Source organism: Ictalurus furcatus, chromosome 9 (genome assembly GCF_023375685.1).
Source record: "Ictalurus furcatus strain D&B chromosome 9, Billie_1.0, whole genome shotgun sequence".
Classification (NCBI taxonomy): Eukaryota; Metazoa; Chordata; class Actinopteri; order Siluriformes; family Ictaluridae; genus Ictalurus; species Ictalurus furcatus.
Window position 1 is genome coordinate 22,333,590 of NC_071263.1, and position 27,451 is coordinate 22,361,040.

The 27,451-nt window shown below is 35.3% G+C and overlaps 1 protein-coding gene and 2 gene segments (V, D, J or C); all 3 read right to left on the minus strand.

The window, feature by feature from the left end:
• Positions 1-9,050: 9,050 nt before the first annotated feature.
• LOC128612908 (uncharacterized) lies at positions 9,051-10,153 on the minus strand. The gene is made up of 2 exons (XM_053633401.1): positions 9,847-10,153; positions 9,051-9,752 (listed from the first exon to the last, which is right to left on the minus strand). The coding sequence occupies exons 1-2, from the start codon at positions 9,893-9,895 to the stop codon at positions 9,136-9,138; spliced, it is 666 nt and encodes a 221-aa protein (XP_053489376.1). The 5' UTR covers positions 9,896-10,153; the 3' UTR covers positions 9,051-9,135.
• Positions 10,154-21,753: 11,600 nt separating this feature from the next.
• LOC128612917 (T cell receptor beta variable 14-like) lies at positions 21,754-22,632 on the minus strand. The segment is given in 2 exon segments: positions 21,754-22,267; positions 22,379-22,632. Coding segments are annotated over 2 exon segments (384 nt in total).
• Positions 22,633-24,368: 1,736 nt separating this feature from the next.
• On the minus strand, positions 24,369-26,213 carry LOC128612913 (T cell receptor beta variable 30-like). The segment is given in 2 exon segments: positions 24,369-25,479; positions 25,720-26,213. Coding segments are annotated over 2 exon segments (429 nt in total).
• Between the last annotated feature and the right edge of the window lie 1,238 nt (positions 26,214-27,451).

The window sequence follows — 27,451 nt, forward strand, 5'->3', positions numbered from 1 at the left end:
CCTTTTCCAAATGTAGCTTAATGGTGGTTGCCCAAAAAAAAAGTTCCAACAATGCCTTAAAAATGATTAAATTACAGCATTGTTTATTGCTTGATTTTGATAAGTCAGAAGGTGTTGACAGTAATTATCGTTACTATAGTAACAGCTTACACAGGTACTTGTATGGCAGATGCTCCATATCAACAGGTTACAAATGTGTAATTGTTGAGATCATGAAGGTTTCTGTGAAGAGAGATATTTATTTAGCATTTTTATATAACAGCCTTGACATATTATTTTTCCTAAATTAAGATTAACAAAAAGTATAGGATTACTGGTATGATATGCTATGGTATGACTGCAGTAAAATTAACACAATTTTCTAGTAACAACAGTAATGTACAAAATCCCTCCCTTTGAAATAGAGCTAAATCGCTGCAATGTCAAATGAGTGATCAAAGAAATGAGGGCAGAAATCATTATTATATTATGGGATTTTCCTAAGCCAGCTGTACTGTTTATACAATGCAATTTTTCTGGATAATAGTAAAGGTTTATAACAATTATTTTTTGAATTATTGTACAGTTTTATACAGTCATGTTCTGACATGTACTCAGCTGAAAAGTACACATGGATTTCACTGCACTTAAATAATATTTGAGTTACTAACAGGGTTATTGCTCCATTTCCAGTGAACAGCCTATATAATAATATTGTGTGATAGTCTGGAACAGTGAAATATGTGTTGAGTTCTACTGCCACATTTAAAAAAAAAAAAAAGGAGTTATTCTAATCATTTATTACATTAGGACTCCCTCTGTCTGTTTGATTAGTTACTGCAGTAACATCAGTGCAGGTGTTTTTGTTCAGCAGTGCAGTAGCTCTGTAACACTCTGTTCTTTAACTGCACAGTAATATACAGCATTGTCCTCTGTACCCAGATCCTTTTGAGGCAAATTTTCTAACAGTAGAAAATTAATTTTTATCAACAGAGCTGAAGTCTTCTTCACTAGTGGCCGTGTTGTACACGATGAGCTCTATACTCTCTCCTTGGCGCTGTCTGTACCAGTACATCTGATAATACATGTAGCCTGCATCTTATTTCAAATAATGACTATGTTATATTTACAATTCCTCTTCAGTTTGTAGATTACATCATACCTGCAGTCCAGTAAAACAGGAAAGTCAGACTGATTATAACACTGATCATACTGGTTCGTAGTGGCAAGAGATGTAGCAAGAGCTGAGGACCACAGACTGCTGCAAATACATCCTGTTGAGGATGAGCTGTAGGACATGACGTCAAAACCATTTCAAGTCTTCCTTCCTGAATTTTGATTTAGCACTCTTTCTTCTACAGTACTTAAGCCATCTTTACAATAATGAAGGCATCTTTACAAGCTAAGATATAATGTAATGTACACATCAAGTTTACCCTAGGAAACAGAAAAAAGTCAAATAGAAAAAGCATTACTCATTATAGTAAACATTTGAATACTAAATATTTTGCTGTCATCAACCAGCTACCAGTATGTCAACTATATAACGTGATAGTGTCACATGATGGCAAGTGCAGATAAAAGCTTTTATTAAAGAGAGGCAGGCAGACAAATCCAAATCATGAGACAATAGCATGGTCAAAAAAAACAGGCAATGGGTCAGGCAGTTGGCAAACAGGCACAAACTAGGCAAAACAGGAATTGAGAAACGTGGATGAGAACAGGATTAAAACGAGGACACAAAACACGATGAACAACGGCTTGGTAAACGGAAACTCACGGAATACTTTGCAAAGAGCAAAGACACATGAGGGGTTTAAATAACAAACATAATCAGGGGTGAAATGCAAAACCGCTGACAACAATGATTTCACACATACGGGAAAAAAACACTGAAAATACAGGTTCCGAGACAGGACAGAAACCATCACACATGCACGTGTCAAATGTAAACAAAGTTAAGGTCTCTGAAAACCCAGAAGCGAGCTCACGTGTCAGGATTCCAAGCACACTGCATGCTACAGCGCTTAGCTCGAGGGGAAATCGTGACAGATAGATTTTGGCAATATTATATATATTTTTTTAACTGTACCAAATTAGGCTCCAGGTTCCCCCACGACCCTGAAGAAGGAGTAGGCGGTAGAAGATGGATGGATGGATGGATATACCAAATTAATAGAATGTATTTTAGAGGAATTGTGTACATGTGCACATAATTAAGTAGCTACTGAATTTCATTAATCATAGTGTCATACTAAACACAGGTTATTAAAAAAAATGCACGTAAATACTTTGGCTTTGATGTCAAATAATTGTGTGAAAGGCAATAACAGATTAATTATGTATTAAGTATGTATTAAGTATTAATTATTAAGCTTAATATGACACAAGGGATACACCATAGAAGCCTGAGGTGGCCCAACATGTTTTTCCATGTTTTTTTTTTTTTGTTTTATTCAAACATATATAAATATATAAATGTAGGAGATAATAAATGTCAGGAAACAAATTACAGAACCTGTACAAAAGGCTGATATGATCATATCTTCAGTAAACATGTAGTTTGAAAGCCTACAGCATGTGGAAGATTTGTGCTGCTCTGAAGGAGAGGTTTTTGTCATAGATCACAGAGTCCTGTAGCACTGTGTCTAATCTCACTGCACAGAAATAAACTGCACTGTCATCTGGCTGCAGATTTTTGATGGTAAGTTTCCCTTCATTGTTTCCATCTCCATGCAACTCGATTTTGGCTTTCAGGGAATCTTCAGGATATGGGAATTTTGAATTTAGATATCCAAGAAGCTGTAATTGTTTGTTTTCAGATCGTTTGTACCACAGCATCAACTCATGGTTTGGTATGGAGTGAGAACAGGAAAGATTTGTAGATTCCTGTATATTCTTGATTAAATCAGGAGGAGTCTGGTGAACATCTTTAGCTGCAGAAGACCTTCCTGTATGAAAAGATTAATTCAGCAATTATTGTACATATGAAATAATCACTGCTTTCTGCCTGTATTGTACACATGCTTGTAATAATGCATCCAATTGTGAAAGGTCAGTGTTGACCGATATCGCTAATGAATAATGCAGTTACAGTAACCAGAACAATGCTCATCTTGGCTCTTCATGTGAATCAAAGGCAGCACTTGTATCTTCTGATGATCTTTTACAGAGTTTTGTCAGTGGTTTAAGCTGAAAAACGCCCCCACATGGGAGAGGGTGAAACAGCATCACTAAAAAATCTAAACAAATGGTGGTGCAAAAGGTGATAATGCATAGGATGAACTTCATGCAAAGTAAAGCCAGTATTTTGATGTACAGTGCTAAATCTCTATTACTCTTTTGCTCTTTAGGATTATTGGACTTAATAATATTTCAAATAAAAATGTTTTATGAGTTATAATCTTGCCAAAGCATATGTAATCATCATCATCATCATCATCATCATCATCATCATCATCGTCCTTAATGTGATCTCCTTTCATATAAAAAATGCGGCTCAAGCTGCTGCACAAAGAAATTAAAAAGACAATAAAAGAGATGATAATACTAATTAATTAAGCAAATAATGCAAACAAACAAACAAATAATAAACGATATAAGCACACATAAGAAAAATCCCACCGTTAAAAAAAGGTTGAATTTTTTTGTAACTGAGATTTAAGTAGTGTCTATTTTTAGATAAATTAGATAACATAATTAATTATATTGTCCTATATTTTATCATTAATAGCATATGACACAAGTTGTTTCCTTAGGCGCCAATATTCCTTTCCATCCACAGCCTTATTTACATTTTCCTCCAATTTTTTTCTGTCGTGCCAGGTTTCTCTGATCAAGTAAATGTTTATTTTCATCTCTTTCTGATCCTAAGTGCTGTCACAGCTCAGACAATAGTCATAAACATACGACACATATTCAATGTGTGTTTTTAATAACGAGAGGAGAAGCGGGGGGGGGGGGGGGGCATCATACATAAAATAAATATCACAGCTCAAATATCACCAGACAGTAAGCACATAATTAAATACAGTAACCATGTTTGTGAAAAATCTAATTATTCTGTGAAATATTGACAGCTCATTATCAGTATAATTTTCCGCCCATTATTTATTTTAAGAAATGTTCATCTTTAGAAGAACAACACAACAGCATACTGCTGCTGAGAATATCATAATCAAGACATTATGTTTCTGTTAAATGCAGAAAAAAATACATCAGAAACTGTTATCATATTGACAGAATGTTTTAATATTAGAATAATGTCAGCAGTTTGGTGTTTCTTGTGACTTGAGATGTGGTTAAACAGGTGTATGGGGTTGTAGAGTTGATTAAAGAGAGGTTTTTGTTTTAAGGAGAGGACGTGTGTGACACTGTGTAATAAGCTGCACAGAAGTACAGAGCGCTGTGCAGTCCTTGTCTTGCTTTAGGAATTTGTAGAGACACAGATGAGCTCCCGTCTCCACTCACTGTAAAATTACCTTCATAATTCCCCTCATATTGTGGACTGGTCATATAAACATATCCGATGAGTTTCAAGTCTGTGTCTTCTTGTGTTCTTTGATACCACAGTATTGTGTAATAGCTTTGGATGCTGTGCTTACAGGTTAGAGTTACACTCTCTTCAGGTAAACACAGCACATCAGCAGGACTTTGATGAACATCTTTGCAAATCAAAGAACCTAGAAAAAAGTGTTAGATACAGCTTTATTAGCCAAGTCAGATTAATAAAGCAATATTTATGTATTGCATGGAGTATATTGTTGATATACTGTATGTATGTCATATATTAACCAAATTACCTGAGAGGAAGCACACACTGATGATGAATTTATAGGAAAATCTGATCATATTAATTGATTTACGCTGGTGAACTATGATCAGCGATTTCTTACCATTTGACAAAGGATCTGGTATGACATTAGCAGTGGTGATACAGGACGTGATGTCATTATATAGCTGAACACAATGGTCACACCCACTACTGTGAATTCTTTCAAATGTCTTATAGGAGAGCATGACATCATAAGTATGAATGGCATCCATATTATTTATGTTCAAGACAGAGTTTCTTATCAACTATAAGTTAAAGAATGTTCAGATGTTCACTGGACATAATAGACCATCATACAGTGTCACATGTATGTTGGAGGTGTTACATTCAGAGTGTTTGAAAAACCGAAAATGTAAATGATTTCTTTGTTTTTTAAATTATTAAATTAGGTTAATAACAATAGCGACGTATAATTTTTACAGCACAATCAGAACAAAGGAAAGAAGTCAAAGAAACATTATTCAGTCCTGATCATAATCATGAATCCATTACACAGATCTCAAAGGGTTTTAACCATGGTGGGGGGGGGACAAAAACATGCAAACGAAATGTAGAAGATTATTGTGAGGCATAAGAAATAATAGCTCACATCCTCCACCTACTAAATAAATGAGTGAAACTACAGCACCACCTAAAGACCAGATGAATATCCACACATTGTGATCATTCTTTGTTCAGTGCTGTAGTGAGTTTTACGGTCTTAACTGCTGTAATTGCATGTTTGTCTTGAAATTCATTATAATAACTCTTCAATAACAGGATTGTGCTTGATAGTATTTTAGTTCCTGACCTATTAGAATGAGGATATGTTTCTGGTGGACTACAAATCACTTCTGTAATTCAATCCAGCAAAAGGATAAAGGAAAATTTCTCAACCCTGATAGTTATCATAGATATTAGATTTTAGACCTCCCATATAATATCATGTCCAATCATCTGATTAAAGGCTTTTTAAGGAAATCATCTGTTTTAAAAGTTTGTGATGATCACAGAGGATTATTCCTGGCTTTGGGCTTGAATACTGTTATTTAAGTGATCTACTTACATGGTAGCTCATCAATTTAAGCTCTGCACTAGTGATTGTAAGATTATAATCTCAAAACCCATGACAGACAGAAAGTCACCATTTTGTTTTAGGAACAGTCCTTAACCCATAACTGCTCAGTTCTGTGCTTAGACTGGTCTCTGCTAGACCAGAAATCAGGTGCAGATTTAGTGATTTTGGGGGCCCTAGGCAAAATATTTTTATCATCCTTGAGCTTAATTTCTCTGTTGTGATGCGATGTCCCCTGGTTGCTGATATATGTATATATATATATATATATATATATATATATATATATATATATATATATATATATATATATAGTTTTTTTGGGGTTTTTTTTGTTTGTTTGTTTTTTAGGGGGCCCTTGGCTTCTGAGGGCCCAAGGTGGTTGCCTACCTTTGCCTAGTGCTAAGTCTGCCCCTGCCTGTAATTTACTTGAATAAAAGGAAATGTGATACATTTTTACATTTACGAGTGATACTTCATTATTAATGGTATGCTTGAAATTAATATAGCTGCTCACAGTTTAGATACTTTTAAGACCTTGAGATTTGTAAGTGTAGCTTTTCTGTAGAAAATAGTGGCAATGTGTCAATTCCAGGCCACAGGAGCAGGTGTTAATGAAGTGATGAGAATATTTACACAGAGGGTTTTTGTACTGAATAAAGCAGAGATGCAGCACTGTGTAATACGCAGCACAGAAGTACACCACACTGTCATCGGATGAAAGATTTTTGATGGTCAAAGAGACATTTTTGTTTCCATCCCCAGCGATCTCCACTTTCAGCTTAAAATCATTTTCAATCTGTGGTGATGACTTTCCTAATTGATATCCAATTAAGGTCAGTCCCTGGTCTTGAGTTTCTCTGTACCAGTTGATTTGATTATAACTTGATACACTGTGTTCACACTGGATTTTAACAGATTGTTTATGGTTGCCAAAGAGAACAGGAGGAGTCTGGAAGACACGATCACTCTGAGAAAACCCTGCAATGAGAGAGAATATTGATTGGAACAATATCAAATGAAATTTATATACAGTAACAGTGCTTAAGCAACATCAATATAAATAAAAATATACCTCTGTGACATATCATTAAAACCCATAGAATACTGGTAGCTCGGATCATGTTGAATGTCTGAATGTCTGTTTTAAACTGAGCTCATATTGCATGTACGTGTCTGATGTAGTAAAACGTGATCAGTTTCCTCCCACACTTTAACAGCACAGCGCCCACATATGAGGAAAATAAGAACTGCACCTCTGTTGAAAAGTATAGAAATTAGGCCAAAGGGGAAAGAATACTGTCCTTGCTTATTTGTTACATTAGGACTCCCTCTGTCTGTGGTATTAGTTACTGCAGTAATGTCAGTGCAGGTGTTTTTGTTCAGCAGTGCTGTAACTCTGTATCACTGTGTTCTTTAACTGCACAGAAATATACAGCGCTGTCCTCTGTATCCAGATCCTTCACAGTTAATGATCCATTTGCAGCAATTTTTTTAACAGTAGAAAATTTATTTTTATCAACTGAGCCAAAGTCTGATTCACTGGTTGTTGTGTACACGATGAGCTCCATACTCTCTCCTTGGCGCTGTCTGTACCAGTACATCTGATAATAGCCAGAACCTTTATTATGACTGCACTTCATTTCAGCAGATTCTCCTTTCAGATGCCAGCCGACACTGGGGTTTTGGGTGACTCCATTCTCTCCTGCTAAAACTAAAGGACAACAAATTATTTCAAATAATGATTTCATTTGTATTCACAAGTCAATTTCAGTTTGTAAACTATCTCATACCTGATTTCCAGTAAAGCAGGAAAGTCAGACTGATTATAACACTGATCATACTGGTTTGTGCTGGTTGCAGGAGAAAAGAAGAGCACCACCAACTGCTGCAAATGTATCCTGTTGAGGATCAGCTGGAGGAAATGACATCAAAACCATCTCAAGTCTTCGTATCACATGCTGAATTCTGATTTTGTACTATCCTTTAATTAAGCAATCTTTTTATACATTAAAACAACAATATAAGAGATGATAATATGAATTAATTAGTGAAATATTTTAGGCTATCTATGAGGGATCACCAACATCTCTTCAGTCAGCAGAAGCAATGTGTATGCTATTTGGGTGGGGGTGGGGTAGGGGGGGAAAGGTAGGCCCCCAACTATTTGTGACTGGTGGTCCATTGGTGGTGGTGTTTTGCCTTTGAAAAAAAGGCTAATCCCACTTTTAAAGAACCTTAGATTTAAGCTATTTATATTTACTTTTACATATAAAACTTCAGTATATTGTGATATTTTTATTCAAAATACTATATGACATAAGCTGTTTTCTACAGACATTTACATTTTCCTCCATTTTCTTTTTTTTCTGTCATGTAAGATTTCTCTTTGCAAAATCTTTGCAAATCAAAGAACCTAGAAAAAGTGTTCAATATATATTTTTTAGCCATGTCAGATTAATAAAGCAATATTTTGGTATTACACAGAGTACATTGTTGATATACTGTATGTATTTCATATATTAATAAAATTACCTGACAGGAAGCACACACTGATGATGAATTTATAGGAATATCGGATCATATTCAGTATGATGTACAGTAAGCTGGTAAACTATGATCTTAGTTCTTACAATTTGACACAGGATCTGGTATGACACTAGCAGTGGTGATAAAGGACGTGATGTCATTATATAGATGAACACAATGATCACACCCACTACTGTGAATTGTTTCAAATGTCATATAGTAGAGCACTACATCATGAGTATGAATGGCATCCATATTAATTATGCAGTACAAGTCAGAGGAAGTTCATATATTCACTGGACATATCAGCCCATCACACAACGTCACATGTATGTGGGAGGATTCTCATTCGCTGAAAATGTAAATAGCATCAACAAATCACTTACTAGAATGCATATTGTACTTAATCTTCTTTTGTGTGGGTTTTTTTTTTTTTTTACAGCACAATCAGAACAAAGGAAACATGATCACAAAAAAGTTAAATAAGCATAAAATGACAGCATTGGAAAACACATGTCCTGATCATGATCATGACTGTATTACACAGATCTCAAAGGGTCAGGGGTTTTTAACCAGGGAGGAATAAACTGAATAAGCAAACAAACAAAAAAAACTATAAGCCACATGTAGAAGATTATTGTGAGGCATGAGAAATAACAGCTCACATCCTCCACCCACTAAATAAATGAGTGAAACTACAGCACCACCTAAAGACCAGATGAATATCCACACATTGTGATCATTCTTTGTTCAGTGCTGTAGTGAGTGTTACAGTCTTAACTGCTGTAATTGCATATTTGTCTTGAAATTTATTATAATAACTCCTCAACAACTCCTGGTCTCTGCTTGACCTGTAAGTTACTTGGATGAAAGAAATGTGATAAATTATTACATTTACATTTATAAGTGATATAACTGCCTGTAATCTTGTGACTTTTCTGTAAAAACTCTGGCAATGTGTCAATTCCAGGCCACGGGAGCAGGTGTTAATGAAGTGATGAGAATATTTACACAGAGGGTTTTTGTACTGAATAAAGCAGAGATGCAGCACTGTGTAATACGCAGCACAGAAGTACACCACACTGTCATCGGATGAAAGATTTTTGATGGTCAAAGAGACATTGTTGTTTCCATCCCCAGCGATCTCCACTTTCAGTTTAAAATCATTTTCAATCTGTGGTGATGACGTCCTATATTGATATCCAATTAAGGTCAGTCCCTGGTCTTGAGTTTCTCTGTACCAGTTGATTTGATCATAATTTTTTACACTGTGTTCACACTGGATTTTAACAGATTGTTTATGGTTGCCAAAGAGATCAGGAGGAGTCTGGAAGACACGATCACTCTGAGAAAACCCTGCAATGAGACAGAATATTGACTGCAACAATATCAAATGAAATTTATATACAGTAACAGTGCTTAAGCAACATCAATATAAATAAAAATATACCTCTGTGACATATCATTAAAACCCATATAATACTGGCAGCTTGGATCATGTTGAACGTATGAATGTCTGTTTTAAACTGAGCTCATATTGCATGTACGTGTCTGATGTAGTAAAACGTGATCAGTTTCCTCCCACACTTTAACAGCACAGCGCCCACATATGAGGAAAATAAGAACTGCACCTCTGTTGAAAAGTATAGAAATTAGTCACGGTGGAAAGAATACTGTCCTTGCTTATTTGTTACATTAGGACTCCCTCTGTCTGTGGTATTAGTTACTGCTGTAATATCAGTGCAGGTGTTTTTGTTCAGCAGTGCTGTAACTCTGTAACACTGTGTTTTCCTACCGCACAGAAATATACAGCGCTGTCCTCTGTATCCAGATCCTTCACAGTTAATGATCCATTTGCAGCAATTTTTTTAACAGTAGAAAATTTATTTTTATCAACGGAGCCAAAGTCTGGTTTACTACTAGGCGTTGTGTACACGATGAACTCCATACTCTCTCCTTGGCGCTGTCTGTACCAGTACATCTGATAATAGCCAGCATCTTTATTATGACTGCACTTCATTTCAGCAGATTCTCCTTTCAGATGCCAGCCGACACTGGGGTTTTGGGTGACTCCATTCTCTCCTGCTAAAACTAAAGGACAACAAATTATTTCAAATAATGATTTCATTTGTATTCACAAGTCAATTTCAGTTTGTAAACTATCTCATACCTGATTTCCAGTAAAGCAGGAAAGTCAGACTGATTATAACACTGATCATACTGGTTTGTGCTGGTTGCAGGAGAAAAGAAGAGCACCACCAACTGCTGCAAATGTATCCTGTTGAGGATCAGCTGGAGGAAATGACATCAAAACCATCTCAAGTCTTCGTATCACATGCTGAATTCTGATTTTGTACTATCCTTTAATTAAGCAATCTTTTTTATACATTAAAAAAACAATATAAGAGATGATAATATGAATTAATTAATGAAATATTTTTAGGCTATCTATGAGGGATCACCAACATCTCTTCAGTCAGCAGAAGCAATGTGTAGCTCACCAGAGGGGGGATGGGGGGGTTTAAAGAGAGAGATTCTCTGACTGTTTGTGACTGGTGGTCCACTGATGGTGCTGTTTTGACTTTAAAAAAATAAATAAATAAACTTTAAAGAACCTGAGAAATAGCAATACATTAGATATAAGCTATTTGTATGTATTTTTACATATAACCATTAATCATATTGTGATATATTTTATTATAAATATTACATGAAATAAGATGTTTTCTATAGACATTTACATTTTCCTCCATTTTCTTTTTTTCTGTCATGTAAGATTTCTCCAATGAAGACATTATGTTACTGTTAAATAAAGAAAAAATTACATCACAAACTATTATCTTATTGACAGAGTGGTTTAATATTGGAATAATGTCAGCAGTTTCTCATTTATTGTGACTTGTGATGTGGTTAAACAGGTGTATGAGGCTGTAGTGTTGATTAAAGGCAGGTTTTTGTTTTAAGGAGAGGACGTGTGTGACACTGTGTGTAATAAGCTGCACAGAAGTACAGAGCGCTGTGCAGCACTTGTCTTGCTTTGGGAATCTGTAGAGACACTGATGAGCTCCCATGTCCACTCACTGTAAAATTACCTTCATAATTTTCCTCATATTGTGGACTGGCATTAGAAATATAAGCAATGAGTTTCAGGCCTGTGTCTTCTTGTGTTCTTTGATACCACAATATTGTGTAATAATTTGGGATGCTGTGGTTACAGGTTAGAGTTACACTCTCTTCAGGTAAACACAGCACATCAGCAGGACTTTGATGAACATCTTTGCATATCAAAGAACCTAAAAAAGTTTTAAGCACAGCTTTATTAGCCAAGTCACATTAACAAAGCAATATTTTGGTATTACACAGAGTACATTGTTGATATACTGTACGTATTTCATATATTAATAAAATTACCTGACAGGAAGCACACACTGATGATGAATTTATAGGAAAATCTGATCATATTCAGTATGATATACAGTAAGCTGGTAAACTATGATCTTAGTTCTTACAATTTGACACAGGATCTCGTAGAACACTAACAGTGGTGATAAAGGACGTGATGTCATTATATAGATGAACACAATGATCACACCCACTACTGTGAATTGTTTCAAATGTCATATAGTAGAGCACTACATCATGAGTATGAATGGCATCCATATTAATTATGCAGTACAAGTCAGAGGAAGTTCATATATTCACAGGACATATCAGCCCATCACACAACGTCACATGTATGTGGGAGGATTCTCATTTGCTGAAAATGTAAATAGCATCAACAAATCACTTACTAGAATGCATATTGTACTTAATATGGAAAGGAAACATGATCACAAAAAAGTTAAATGAGCATAACATGACAGCATTAGAAAAGACATGTCCTGATCATGATCATGATCATGACTGTATTACACAGATCTCAAAGGGTCAGGGTTTTTTTTTTTTGTTTGTTTTTTTTTTTTACCATGGAGGAAAAAAATAAATAAACAAACAAACAACTATAAGACACATGTAGAAGATTATTGTGAGGCATGAGAAATAACAGCTCACATCCTCCACCCACTAAATAAATGAGTGAAACTACAGCACCACCTAAAGACCAGATGAATATCCACACATTGTGATCATTCTTTGTTCAGTGCTGTAGTGAGTGTTACAGTCTTAACTGCTGTAATTGCATATTTGTCTTGAAATTTATTATAATAACTCCTCAATAACAGGATTTAGCTTTAGCCCGTGACCTATTTGTACTAGAATGAGGATATGTTTCTGGTGGATTACAAAGCACTTCTTTGTAATTCAATCCCGCAAAAGGATAAAGGAAAATTTCACAACACTGATAGTTTCATTGTCAAGCTATTGATTGATATTAGATTTCAGCCCTCCCATCTAATATCACCTGCAGTCATCACTGATTAAAGGCTTTTTTAAGGAAATGATTTTACCTTGTTTTAAAAGTTTGTGAGGATCACACAGGATTATTCCTGGCTTTAGACATGAATACTGTTATTTAAGTGATCCAGTAACATGGTAGCTCATCAATTTAGGCTCTGCACTTGTGATTGTAAGATTATAATTTCTAAACCCATGACAGACAGAAAGCCACCATCTTGTCTTAAGAACAGCCCTTAACCCATAAGCTCAGTAATGTGCTTAGACTGGTCTCTGCTTGACCTGTAAATTACTTGTATAAAAGGAAATGTGGTAAATTATTACATTTACAAGTGATATTCATTATTAAATGTATGTCTGAAGTTGATAGAGATGCTTATAGTTTATATAGCTATAATTGCCTGTAATCGTGTGACTTTTCTGTAAAAACTCTGGCAATGTGTCAATTCCAGGCCACAGGAGCAGGTGTTAATGAGGTGCTGAGAATATTTACACAGAGGGTTTTTGTACTGAATAAAGCAGAGATGCAGCACTGTGTAATACGCAGCACAGAAGTACACCACACTGTCATCGGATGAAAGATTTTTGATGGTCAAAGAGACATTGTTGTTTCCATCCCCAGCGATCTCCACTTTCAGTTTAAAATCATTTTCAATTCGTGTTGATGACTTTCCTAATTGATATCCAATTAAGGTCAGTCCCTGGTTTTGAGTTTCTCTGTACCAGTTGATTTGATCATAATTTTTTACACTGTGTTCACACTGGATTTTAACAGATTGTGTATGGTTGCCAAAGAGATCAGGAGGAGTCTGGAAGACCAGATCACTCTGAGAAAACCCTGCAATGAGAGAGAATATTGATTGCAACAATATCAAGTTAAATTCATATACAGTAAGAGTGCTTAAGAAACATCAATATAAATGAAAGTATACCTCTGTGACATATCATTAAAACCCATAGAATACTGGCAGCTCGGATCATGTTGGACGCCTGAATGTCTGTTTTAAACTGAGGTGAAATTGCATGTATGTGACTGATGTAGTAAAACATGTGATCACTTTCCTCCCACACTTTAACAGCACAGCGCCCACATATGAGGAAAATAATAACTGCATCTCTGTTGAGAAGTATAGAAATTAGGCCAAAATGGAAAGAATATTGTACTTGCTTAAGTTTTTCAAATTTAATAATGCATGTCAGGGTCTGATTACTTGTACAGATTATCAGAAAATAGCCATAGTCCTTAGCTTAATGGTGGTTATCACAAAATAAGGTTCCGACCATGCATTAAATCACAGTTTTGTTCAATGCTTGAATTTGATTAGTCAGAAGATATTGACAGCAGTGCCAGTGGCAAGTTTTATATGTACTTAATTATTCTAATACATTATCCTTACTATAGTCAAGGGTTTAACACTAGGCAAAGGTAAGCAACGTATGTATGCGAATGTATAAGCGAATGTATATTCTATATATATAGAATATACGATAATTTTATATATATATATATATATATATATATATATATATATATATATATATATATATATATATATATTATATATATAATTTATATAGGGCTTGTGTTTGCTATCTTGTTAAAAAAAGTCCGATATTTAGCGAAGTTAAGGTTAGCAAGCCGGCTAAGCCGGTTAGCATATGGCTAATGTTGCTAAATAATAGTTTTTCAGTGTTGAGGGTTTTTGTGTGATTTTTATCTGGCTGTAAAGAGTGAATAGAGACTCGGGAAAGTAATAACCGTGTTAAAACAGCTATAAATATTAACAATAACATGAAACGTGTCCTAGCTTATTATCTAGTTATTCATCTTTGTGGTTCAGAAACTGCTGTACAACTAATAGGAAATAAAACTGTGTTAAAGTGGGCAGGAATTAAATTATAAACAGTTTTATGTGAAAGAGTTTAAACATTTAGTAAAACATTTATAGAAATGTTCAGAGTGTAATAAGTAAGTTTAAACTGGTTTTGTGGTCGGGGTCATGGTATTTAATCGGTTTTAAAAACACACAGGTGGTGAAAACTGAAGGAAATATTTTTTCTTTGTACAGAATTGTCTTCGCAAATCTTTATGTATATTTAACAAAAGCAAACAATTATGGGGTTAAAATTATTTCATATTTCCAAATAAATAAATTACAATCCACAAATAAATGTAGGTAGATTCACAAAAAATAAGCAAATTCACAAATAAATAGAATGAGATCCACAAATCAAGATCGCAATGCACAAACACTATGATCAAAAGTAAACACAAGTAAAATAATATTCCTAAAGGCAGTGAGTAACAGAAACCACAAGGTGCAGTGAAAGTGAGATTTTATTACTTATTTAGGACTGTAGTTAATTCAGTGCTTTTTGCACATCCATAAAAATAATGCATAAATACTATAAAATAAATTTTATATATAGGTGTGTATGTATATATATATATATGTATATATATATATATATATATATATATATATATATATATATATATATATAAAGTTGTGTAAAGTTTTAGTCGTGGGAGCATAATGGCATGTGCAGTTAATTGCTCTATGTTTTATGATCCTGGACGTACTGTGTTAAATTGGGATTTCATGGCTGCCAACAATGTGGAAACACTACCTTTCAATTTGTGTTATTAAACAGTTTTGTATTGTCTTACCTCTCTTGCTACCTCAATCACTGTGTCCCTGTCTTGAGGTAAACACTGTTCACTGAAATCTTAAGGCCTTTAATTAAAATGTCATGTCCTCCCACTCTTGCTACCTCAATCACGTTGTACCTGTCTTGAGGCACAGAAGCTCCTGGAGAAGTTCAGAACAAGACTTTGTCTGTAAACACTATGGCAAAACTAAAGGTTAGTCACTTTGGTAAATTACAAAGAAATCAAAAGGCAAGGCAGTTGAATTTTTTACAAAAGTAATGCCACTCCACTATGCTAAAACCTTTTCTTATCTCTTCTGGTATCTCCATGATGGGGAACCTGACTGGAGGCACACAAGCTCCTGTACAAGTTCAGAACTTGGTGATGAAGACTACAGCAAAACCACCGGCAAAATTAAAGGTTAGTCTTGTTGTTCAAGATCAAGGAAGTCTAAAGGCTAGTCACGTGAACTTTTAATAAAAATGTCATGTCATTCCAACGTGTTAAATGACTGTGTCTTGTCTTACCTCTCTTGCTACCTCAATCACTGTGTCCCTTTCTTGAGGTAAGCACTCTGTTCACTGAAGTCTAAAGGCCTTGAATTAATGTCATGTCGTTCCACTCGGCTAAACAGTTTTGTCTTGTCTTACCTCTCTTGCTACCTCAATCACGTTGTACCTGTCTTGAGGCACAGAAGCTCCTGGAGAAGTTCAGAACAAGACTTTGTCTGTAAACACTATGGCAAAACTAAAGGTTAGTCACTTTGGAAAATTAGAAAGAAATTGAAAGGCAATGCACTTGAATTTTTTTACGTGATCATCGTCATCATCATCGTCATCATCATCGACATTATCATCATCATCATCATCATCTGTAATAGTATGACATTTGATGAGCCCAACACTTCAGTAATAGTTTGTCACTCTTGATGATCAAACATGATCAATCAACAACAAAAAAAAAATCAGTCATCATGCATGTATAGTTTCATTAAATGATGGTTAATTGTACCATATACTAGTAAACAAAAATAGTAGTGGTATGTATTACAATGAGAACAATATTCTATTCAATAAAATAGCACTTTAATTTAAATTAATTTTATATTTAGTTATTATAGTGCATGTTCATACTACATGTTTACCCATGGCATCCATGTCATTTTGATTCTAGTGTAAAAATGGAATTTAGCTGGTAAAATAGCAACCTTTGTTAGATTTGTTACTCAAGTGTTATCCCAGCTAGCAACATTCAAAGCACTTTAACTGCATTTCCATCAATTTTGCAACATGACTGGTAGCATTATCTGTCCAGAGAAAAGCACTTCATTCCCAACAATGGAAAGGTTGTTTTTTTCCATCTTGTAAAAGCTGTTCCACTTTCATTTTATTTCTTCTTGAATTGTAAACACTTCTTCCCCACATGATCGATTGTTTCTCTCAAAACAACAGTATCGGGCCATTTTCTAAACATAGAGGAGAAGTGAAGGACAGTTGGAGAAGTGTCTGTCAGAAGGGCTTCTGAGGAGTATTACACAAAGCAAGCTAGCTGAGTATGTCAGCTTATTTCAACAAGTCCAGAACATTTTGGTCAATTTCAGTTCTATAAAGCAGTCTTATCTTAATCCCTGCTCAGTTATTATGACAAAACTGGCTTTTGGACAAACATGCTACAGTACGTGTCAAGCTTAGCTGAGGCTTAGTTTAACTGGACAAGCTATGCGAAGACTCCACCGGGCTGAAACAATAGCTAGGAACAATGCTCTGCCACAATACTGCGTCCATTTCAATTATTATAACGTGGAAGAAAATTCTAGCATAGTCTTTCTAAGCCATTTTTAATTTTTTGCATAAATATTGCATGTCTGTGTATAAACCTCAAATACTACATCCAGACTTGAATTAGTGAGATGAGTTCACACATGGATTTTGTGAGCAGAGTTTATTGAGAATGTACTGAGGCTATTTTAAAATGTGCCCGGATTGTTGTTTTCTTTTGTTTTATTTAGTTTTTTGAGCTCATTTTGTGGAATACAAAGCTTAAAGCCTACTCTTAAGCAGTTGTTGCAGGTGTCTGAACATGACTATTTATTCTTATAATGCACGTGTTTTAGATTAGAGATAAGAGTTTTTGTACAGGAAAGAGGAAACTTGTGACACTGTGTCTACGTACCACACAGTAATAAACTGCACTGTCATTGGGCTGCAGATTTTTGATTGTTATTTTGCCAGTATTTTCCCCATTTCCAAACTGATTTTGTTAGTCAAGGATTTCTCAGGGTTTTTCAAATGCATATTGAGATGTCCAAGAATCTGTAACTCGTTGCTGTCAGACTGTTTATACCAGAGCATAACATCGTAGCCTGGTATGGAGTGAGAACAGTTAAGCTCTGTAGATTGCTGTAGTTTCTTAATTAAATCAGGAGGAGTCTGGTGAACATTTTTGATGGCTGAAGACCACCCTGTGTGAAAGTAAAAGATTAAGTCAATTTTGAAATTACTCAACATTTTCTATCTAAAGTGTAGAGAACGGTTTCCACAGTGGAATAATTCATAATTGATTTAATGTAATAAGAAAACTGTAGCATTACCAGTATGACAGATGAATGATGCTGTAAAAGCAAAGAGGCTGATGATCATCTTGGTTCTTCCTTTGAATTAATGATATCTGCTGAAGTCTGTTGCAGTAGTGTCTAATGCACCCCCATATGACAGAAAACTGAACTGCATCATGGGGGGGAAAAAGTGTACAAAAAATGGGGAATGCAGAATATTTCTTTTTATAGGATGAGTGAAGGGGAGGTGCAGAAAAAAGAAAATAGAAGAGGACTCCCTCTGTCTGTTGTATTAGTTATTGCAGTAATATCAGTGCAGGTGTTTTTGTTCAGCAGTGCAGGTGATCTGTAACATTGTGTTCTCTTACTGCACAGAAATATACAGCGCTGTCCTCTGTATCCAGATCCTTCACAGTTAGAGATCCATTTGCAGCGATTTTTTTAACAGTTGAAAATTTATTTTTATCAACCGAGCCAAAGTCTGGTTCACTACTGGCTGTGGTGTACACGATGAACTCCATACTCTCTCCTTGGCGCTGTCTGTACCAGTACATTTGATAATATTCAGCACCTTTATTATGACTGCACTTCATTTCAGCAGATTCTCCTTTCAGATGCCAGGCAACACTGGGGCTTTGGGTGACCCCATTCTCTCCTGTTAAAACTAAAGGACAACAAATAAGTTGAAAATAACATGTATGTAACAAGTATAAATAAAAATAACATAAATGTGAAGGATCATGAATTGTTTGCAAATTCAATGCACTACACAAGTTCATATCACTTCATAGATGAATAGTACCTGGAGTCCAGAGAAGCAAGAAAGGCAGGAAGATGATAACACTAATCATATTGATTCATAATAATGGCAAGAGAGGGGATGAGGACCAGAGAATGCTGCAAAAGCATCCTGCTGAGGACCAGATGAAGGAAATGACATCAGAACCATTTCAGCTCCTCCTTTCACATGCTGCATTCTGAATGAGTTGTCTGTTTGCAGAGTCGAACTAAATGCAATAGAGAAAATGAAAGAAAATGTGTATAGTTACTAAATGAAACACTTAAGCAGTAGTTGCATTACACTGTGAGTCCCTCTAGTGCAATAAATCTACAAAACATTTGGTAAAGAAAAAAACAAAAAAAAACAATGATGTATAATGTTGTTAAAAGATGGATACTTGTACTATGTGCCTGGAGAAACCAGATTTTTAGATAAATTATGAAAAAACAATGTGTGCTCATGTTGTATGCATTATATTGAGAACATTATTTACTTCATTACATAGATGAGGACTGCCTCTGTCTGTTGTATTAGTTACTGCAGTAATATCAGTGCAGGTGTTTTTGTTCAGCACTGCAGGTGATCTGTAACACTGTGTTCACTTACTGCACAGAAATATACAGCGCTGTCCTCTGTATCCAGATCCTTCACAGTTAGAGATCCATTTGTAGCTAATTTTTTAACAGTAGAAAATTTATTTTTATCAACCGAGCCAAAATCCGGTTCACTGCTGGCTGTGGTGTACACAATGAGCTCCATACTCTCTCCTTGGCGCTGTCTGTACCAGTACATCTGATAATAGCTTCCACCTTTATTATGACTGCACTTCATTTCAGCAGATTCTCCTTTCAGATGCCAGGTGACACTGGGGTTTTGGGTGACTCCATTCTCTCCTGTTAAAACTAAAGTATAGGAAATAAGTTGAAAATAACATAAATGTGAAGCATCATGAATTATTTGCTAATTAAATGCACTACACATGTTCATATCACTTCATAGATGAATAGTACCTGGAGTCCAGAGAAGCAAGAAAGGCAGGAAGATGAGAACACTAATCATATTGATTCATAATAATGGCAAGAGAGGAGGTGAGGACCAGAGACTGCTGCAAAAGCATCCTGCTGAGGATCAGATGAAGGAAATGACATCAGAACCATTTCAGCTCCTCCTTTCACATGCTGAATTCTGAATGAACCGGTCTCTATTTTCTTTGCCTCTATCTCATAGTTTCAAATGAACCTTTATTGCATTTACACCTTCCTTCTAAATATGGAAATATTTTTGTTGACATTAAAATGTAAAAAAAAAATATACATTACTTTATTTAATTTTTTACATATGGGGAAACGCAGCAGAATGAGTACAAATGTAATTCTCGGCAAACATTTAAACAGTTGTTACAGGTGTGTAAACAGCTGTATACTATTTTTGTGCATGTGTTTAAGACCCTGAGATATGTGTTTTTGTACAGGGACGAGGGGATTTGAGGCACTGTGTCTACGTGCTGCACAGAAATAAACTGCACTGTCATTTGGCTGCAGATTCTTGATGGTAAGTTTCCCTTTATTGCGTCCATCTCCATTTAAATCAATCTTGGTTTTCAGGGAATCTTCAGGATATGGGAAATTTAAATTCAAATATCCAAGAAACTGTACATGATTGCTGTCAGATTGTTTATAACATAGAATGAGCTCATTGTTTGGTATGGCGTGAGAGCAGTTAATATCGGTAGATTCCTATATAGTCTTGATTAGATCAGGAGGAGTCTGGTGAACATCGTTGACAGCAGAAGACCATCCTGTAGGAAAATATCAGCAGTTACTCTATATATGAACTCCACACTGCCACAAAATTTCCACAATGCTTTAAATATTGATTAGAATATATATCACAAAAGTGTAGCATTACCTGCATGGCAGATCACAGATGCAGTAAAAGTGATGATGATGATCATCATCATCATCATCTCAGCTCTTCTTCTGAGTCAATAGCAGCATTTAAATCTTCTCCTAGTCTGTTATAGTAATAGCTCCATCTTTAAAGGTGTGAAACGCCCCCTTGAGACAAACAAATTGCATCAATGAAATATTGACATGAATGTTTAAGTAAATGTTAGCATGGCTTATTGCTATATTATGGAATGAACTTAAGGCAGGCACAATATTAATTGATTTCTATTTCTTTGGATGATTTTACACCTCTTTTATTAAACCTTAAACCTTTCTTATACCTCTACTCTGCGCACTTTGCTTTTCTAGAACTCCATTATAAATCTTGTATGGTAACAGTACTTGTATCGTTCTCTGCTTGATATATCGCTTTGCTTGTATTTCCTCATTTGTAAGGCGCTTTGGATAAAAGCATCTGCTGAATGAGTAAATGTAAATATAAATGTCTACATTTTTACAACTGAGTGTTAATCATCTGTAGGTCATCTGTTTATTTCCACTGCACAGCTTAGTATATGACAATAAAGTGTCATAGCCTGAAATAATGTGACATCTGTTGAGCTCCACTGATCAGTGAGAGTTTTGATTTCCCTGATTTTAAGCAGGAGAACTGTCCTTAATAAAATATTTAAAAAAAAAAAAAAAAAAAAAAAAACACTGAGGAAATGACATCAAAACCATTTCAACTCCTCCTTCCACATGCTGCATTCTGAATGAGTTGTCTGTTTGCCTGGCCTGTACATTTCATCCAATTAAGGCGTTTTTATTTCATTTACACCCGCCTGCCAAATTGTAAAAAAAAAAAAAAAAAAAAAAAAAAAAGAAAGGAAAAGAAAATGTTGATGTTATAAAGATGATTTATTCATGATAAAATTGCTATGCAAATAAGGATGCACATTAAATGCAATAGAGAAAATGATGAAATGAAACACTTAAGTAAGCAAATATAGCATTAATGTAATAATGTAATGTAATACACCCACAGAATGTTTACTAAAAAAAACTATCCTCATGTATAGTGTTGTTAAAAGATGGATAATTGTATCATGTGCTTGGAGAAACCAGATTTTTAGAGAAATTACTTTTAAAAGTGTGCTTATGCTAGATGCAGTACATTTGAGAACATTATTCACTTCATTACATAGATGAGGACTGCCTCTGTCTGTTGTATTAGTTACTGCAGTAATATCAGTGCAGGTGTTTTTGTTCAGCAGTGCAGGTGATCTGTAACACTGTGTTCTCTTACTGCACAGAAATATACAGCGCTGTCCTCTGTATCCAGATCCTTCACAGTTAATGATCCATTTGCAGCAATTTTTTTAACAGTTGAAAATTTATTTTTATCAACTGAGCCAAAGTCTGGTTCACTACTAGGCGTTGTGTACACGATGAGCTCCATACTCTCTCCTTGGCGCTGTCTGTACCAGTACATCTGAAAATAGCCAGCACCTTTATTATGACTGCACTTCATTTCAGCAGATTCTCCTTTCAGATGCCAGGCGACACTGGGGTTTTGGCTGACTCCATTCTCTCCTGCTAAAACTAAAGGATAGCAAATAAGTTAAAAATAGCATATAAATGTGAAGCATCATGAATTATTTGTTAATTCAATGCACTACACAAGTTCATATCACTTCATAGAAAAATTAGTACCTGGAGTCCAGAGAAGCAAGAAAGGCAGGAAGATGTTAACACTAATCATATTGATTCATAATAATGGCAAGAGAGGGGATGAGGACCAGAGACTGCTGCAAAAGCATCCTGCTGAGGATCAGATGAAGGAAATGACATCAAAACCATTTCAGCTCCTCCTTTCACATGCTGAATTCTGACTAAATTTTACTGTGCTTGCACCTTCATTTCAAATATTATAGATTTGTTGCATTTTTTGGCCTGCAAAAGGGGAAATGCAGCAGAATTAATACGAGTCTTTACATAAATTGCTGAACATGGTTTCCACAATGCATTACAAACTGATTAGAATATAATCTAAAACAATTACTATATGGCTATTGTTGTCAATGATAAATAGCTGTAAATAATTTATTGATTTGGTGAAGCTATCATTGTTTTGAAACTTGTAGAAAGTTCCACAAGCTATCTTGTTCAGGAGCACATTTGCCTCGCACCTCCAGGGTTGCGGGTTTGATTTCCGCCTCAGCCATGTGTGCATGGAGTTTGCATGTTCTCCCCATGCTTTGGGTGTTTCCTTAGGGCACTCCGGTTTCTTCCCCTAGTCCAGTTTAGTGTGTGACACCCATCCAGGGTGCGCCCCACCTCATGCTTCGAGTCCCATGGGATAGGCTCCAGGCTCCCCACGACCCTGTGTAGGATAACAGTGCAGAAGATGGATGGATGGATGGATGAAACTAGCTTTTTGTTGTTATAATTTGTGTATGAAACCTTTTTTGTGTGCTTATTGGTGGGATTTACATTTGTTTCATCATGTTTTGTTTCACACCCAATGCTGGCTCAAATCTGAATATGAAAACAGATACAGATACACATAATGACATCATGTTACACACCTACTTTCCTACTCAGTAGGAAAGCAAGACACTGATTTCCAATGCACAGATTACATGACACAATAGTGTGTCTATAATAGCCTATAATAGTGCGACTTCTGTCAAGCTCCACTGATCAGTGAGAGTTCAATTTGCCATGCTTTAATCTCCAAAATTTCAAGTTGAAGGCCATTATAAAAAAGCATTCTGGTGTAGGCCCATGAAGGAAATGACATCAAAACCATTTCAGCTTTAGCCAATTAAGGTACAGTACATGTATTTTATTTATACCATCCTGCCAAATTGTAAAACATATTCATTAGCAATTCCCGTTATTGGGTATTAAACAATATTATATACATTATGTACACATATGAGATCATACAAATGGGGAAGTAAACTAAACTTAATAGAACATGTTCATATTTACTAAATGAACCACTTTAGCTATTGTTACAGTTGTATGAACAATAATATCCATTACTGTAGTGCACGTGTGGTAGATATATCCTGAGATATGTGTTTTGGTACGGGGAGGAGGGGACACTGACACACTGTGAATCTGTATTGCACAGAAGTAAACGGTGCTGTCTTTTGCTATCAGATTGTTTATTGTAAGTGTGGCATTATTGGTCATGTCTTCATCAAGGTTTATTTTGGTGTCCTGTTCAGAATAGGTATATTTGAGATTGTTATATCCAAGATAAATTAAATTCCTTTCCTTAGACTGTTTGTACCAGAGTATGTGCTCAAAGCTCTTGACTACATAGGAACAGTAGAGTTGAGCAGAATCTGTGTAATTTTTTATCATGTCAGGAGGAGATTGTTCAACTTGATGACTTGCAACAAGACCTAAAGAGAGCACAGGGAAGCACATGAAATAAGTTTTTACTATATGGAATAAAATAGTACTGATTCTACTGTTATAGGAAAAAAATCAATGGCAGGGTGCTGGTGTCACGCTGCCAGATAGGAACTAGAGTCACTGTTGCCACCCTAAAGTTGATTATGTTCCTATAACAGCATGTCCTGTAGTTTTATTCATCTTATACCACAGCAATGTGCCAACAATTACATTTTTATTAATCGATCAATGAACGAATGAGGTCATCATTTTCATCCATTTATAGTTACATTAAATGTTATAGAGCATTCACTAAACGTGTTAGTTCCTGTTATCGCTTACGTTATAGCAGCTGTAAACAGTCATTCCCTCACCGTCCGACAGTATGTCTTTTCTCTTTCTCTTGATAATGTTAATACATTAAGAATGCAGCTTGAAGATTTTTCCTTGGTGGAAAACATAGTTACTTCACTAGAGCTTCACCTCTGACTGTTACAAAGCGCTGGCATTTATAGACTCCTTCCAACAATGATAAACATGTGTTCACAGAAACCTCACCATATCAACAATTACACATGTTTTTTTTTTGTTTTTTTTTAAGTCTGATAAAATAGAAAGTTTTCCATCTAAGCCCCCGTGTAAGTTGTTACAATAGAACTAATAATGTATTAGAGTTAGCACATTAATATAAACCAGTTTATATTTGCAGTCAACACTACTGTCAGAGGTGCTGTTATAGAAAATTAATTAATACCTTCTGACCAATCAGAATCAAGAATTCAAACTGCTTTGAGATAAAAATGAAACAAATAAATTATAGACAGAAATAGCGAGGGAGAGCTACACACTAGACACTTACCAGCCAGCATGATTTGAGATAAAAAGAGCAGAATCATCATGCTTATTTGTTTCCTGTCATTGATAGAAAGCAAACCAACACTTGCTAATATAAATTCCAAATGACAGGAAATGACCTCACAACCACTTGATATATCTGTCTCTTGTGTATTTTGGTCATGAGTACTTGATTTGTGCACTACAGTTAACAGGTGCTGAGTATGTGTTTGTTGTGGGGGTGGTGTAGTTCTTGTTCAGGTTAAAGATTAGGTTGTCATGCTGTGCATCCTGTTTTGCACAGAAGTAGATGCCACTGTCTGTGATCTGCAGCTCCTTCACAGTTAGATCCAGAGAGTTGCCGTTCCTTATGGCAGAAATTTTCTGCTGAAATCGATCTTCTAGTGTGCCCATTTTAACATAGTAGAATACAATGGGCTCCAGGGATTCAGAAGGTCTCTGTCTGAACCAGTACATTCCATTATAGGAAGTACCGATCTGAGTACACTGAAGAGTCACATTCTGACCCTCGTAAGCAGAAAGATCAGGAGATTGTCTTACGCTGAAGCCTGAAAACAAAGAGAAAAATCGTTAGAGCAGTAGTTGGTAGAATGCATGTACTGTATTGCTGTCTAAAGTCTTTTCAGAAAAAAAAGTCAATTCACAATTTTACACAGACTATTTACTTTAGTTACTTTTGAAAAAAGAAGGGGGAATGGTTTCAAGAAGAATTCCACAGAATTTGAGATCATTATTTTTGCATAAGCATTATAAATAAATACATATTAAAAAAGTTTATATGTCCTTACCAGCAGGTAAAAACAGAATTAATAATATAATGCCAGTCATGATCTTTGCCCTCTATAATACACACCAAATACTAATAACAGCAGCTCTGCTGAAGTGTGACCTCTATAGGGATTCAGTTTCGATCTAATCTGCGACACCTCTCTCTCTCTCCTGGCCTTGATCTGAAGTTTTTTTTCACTCTGGCACTATATTCTTTGCTCTCGGGTGAGCTGAGACTTGGATGTAGAAACTGCCATGCTATCTCATCTCGTCATCATCAGTGTATTGAATACTACTAGTATGGTCTTAGGATGCATTCAACTGCTTTGTGATCTGCTCAATTGTAAAAACTGCAATACAAATAAAAGTAAAATAAATCATATTGAACATTACTTTGATTCTGTACAACCAGAAGTATATATGGTTACTTTTCCCCCTTTTTATTTTTATTTTTTTGGCAGTACATGTACTGTATGTTGAATATATGGATTATTAAATTGAGGGGACCAGTGAGGCCTAAATCATCAGAAACTCATTACTATTATGAAACCTTCAGGGTTGAGGCTTACAGCACAAAGTCTTATCATATAGATATAGGCATAAAACCTATGATTACAGTATATAGTCTTATTTATATTGTTACAGTATATTGTTCCTTTGTGTGATTTGTACTTTGGTTGGAAGATAACACCTTAGTCTATTTATGTACTTCTAGTATCACCTCAAATGCATTTTGGGGGAAAAATAGATGACAAACTAGTATTGAACAGTAATTGCCCATATACACTATATTAATACTACAATGTCTTTTTAAGACTCAGCTGTAGTGGTTAGTGCAGAACTCATAAGAGATGGTGAGAACTGATATTCAGTTTTTGTAATGAAGAAAGAGGATTTGCGCTGTTGTGTAATATGCTGCACAGAAATAAACTCCACCACTCTCCGGTGTAATGTTTGTCAAGTTCAGAGAGCTGTAGTACTCGTTTGCTTTTCCACTGATTATGATTTTGTCTTTAAATTTTTGTTCTATGCTTCCGAATTCAGATATTAGATATCCCATGAAGGTTAATTCCTTGTTGTGAGATTGTTTGTACCATAGAATACGATCATGGCCTTGAATATCATGGGAACATTTAATTTCTGCCAATTCTCCTTGACTCTTGAAGAGGTCATGAGGCGTTTGTTGAACCATCTTTCCATTTGAGATACCTGTGAAGAAAGAGGGTTTTCATTAGAGAAGTGGCAAATGAGATTTTTAATTTATGAGCAGAATATTAATCAGTCTTGTATTACCTATGACAATGAGCACCAAACTGGTTAGTTTGAGGAAAGCTTGAAACATTGTGGGTAGACAGCTAGCTATGACAAAAATTTAATGAGATCTAATCTGTAACAGTCTCTCTTATCTATAGTGGTGTAGCACAAATACAGTTTAAAATAGAGTGTATATGTGGAAGCATACTGCCCCCATCAGACAAGAATCCTTAGCTCACAGAACAATTTGAAAAATTTGCAGGCAGTTTTAATATTTTGTGCTGTAGAATCATTTAAAGTAGATGGAGTAGGTGTGACCAACCTTAACCCTTTGTATCAATTATATTAAAAAGTAAATGGATTGTCCATGTGTAAGAATGCCATGAGTAAAAAATTATGAAATATTATACATGAATGGTTAAAATTAAAATAATAATAATAAAATCCTCCAACGTCCTAAAACTAAAATATTTACATGTTAAAGACCCAAATTATAAA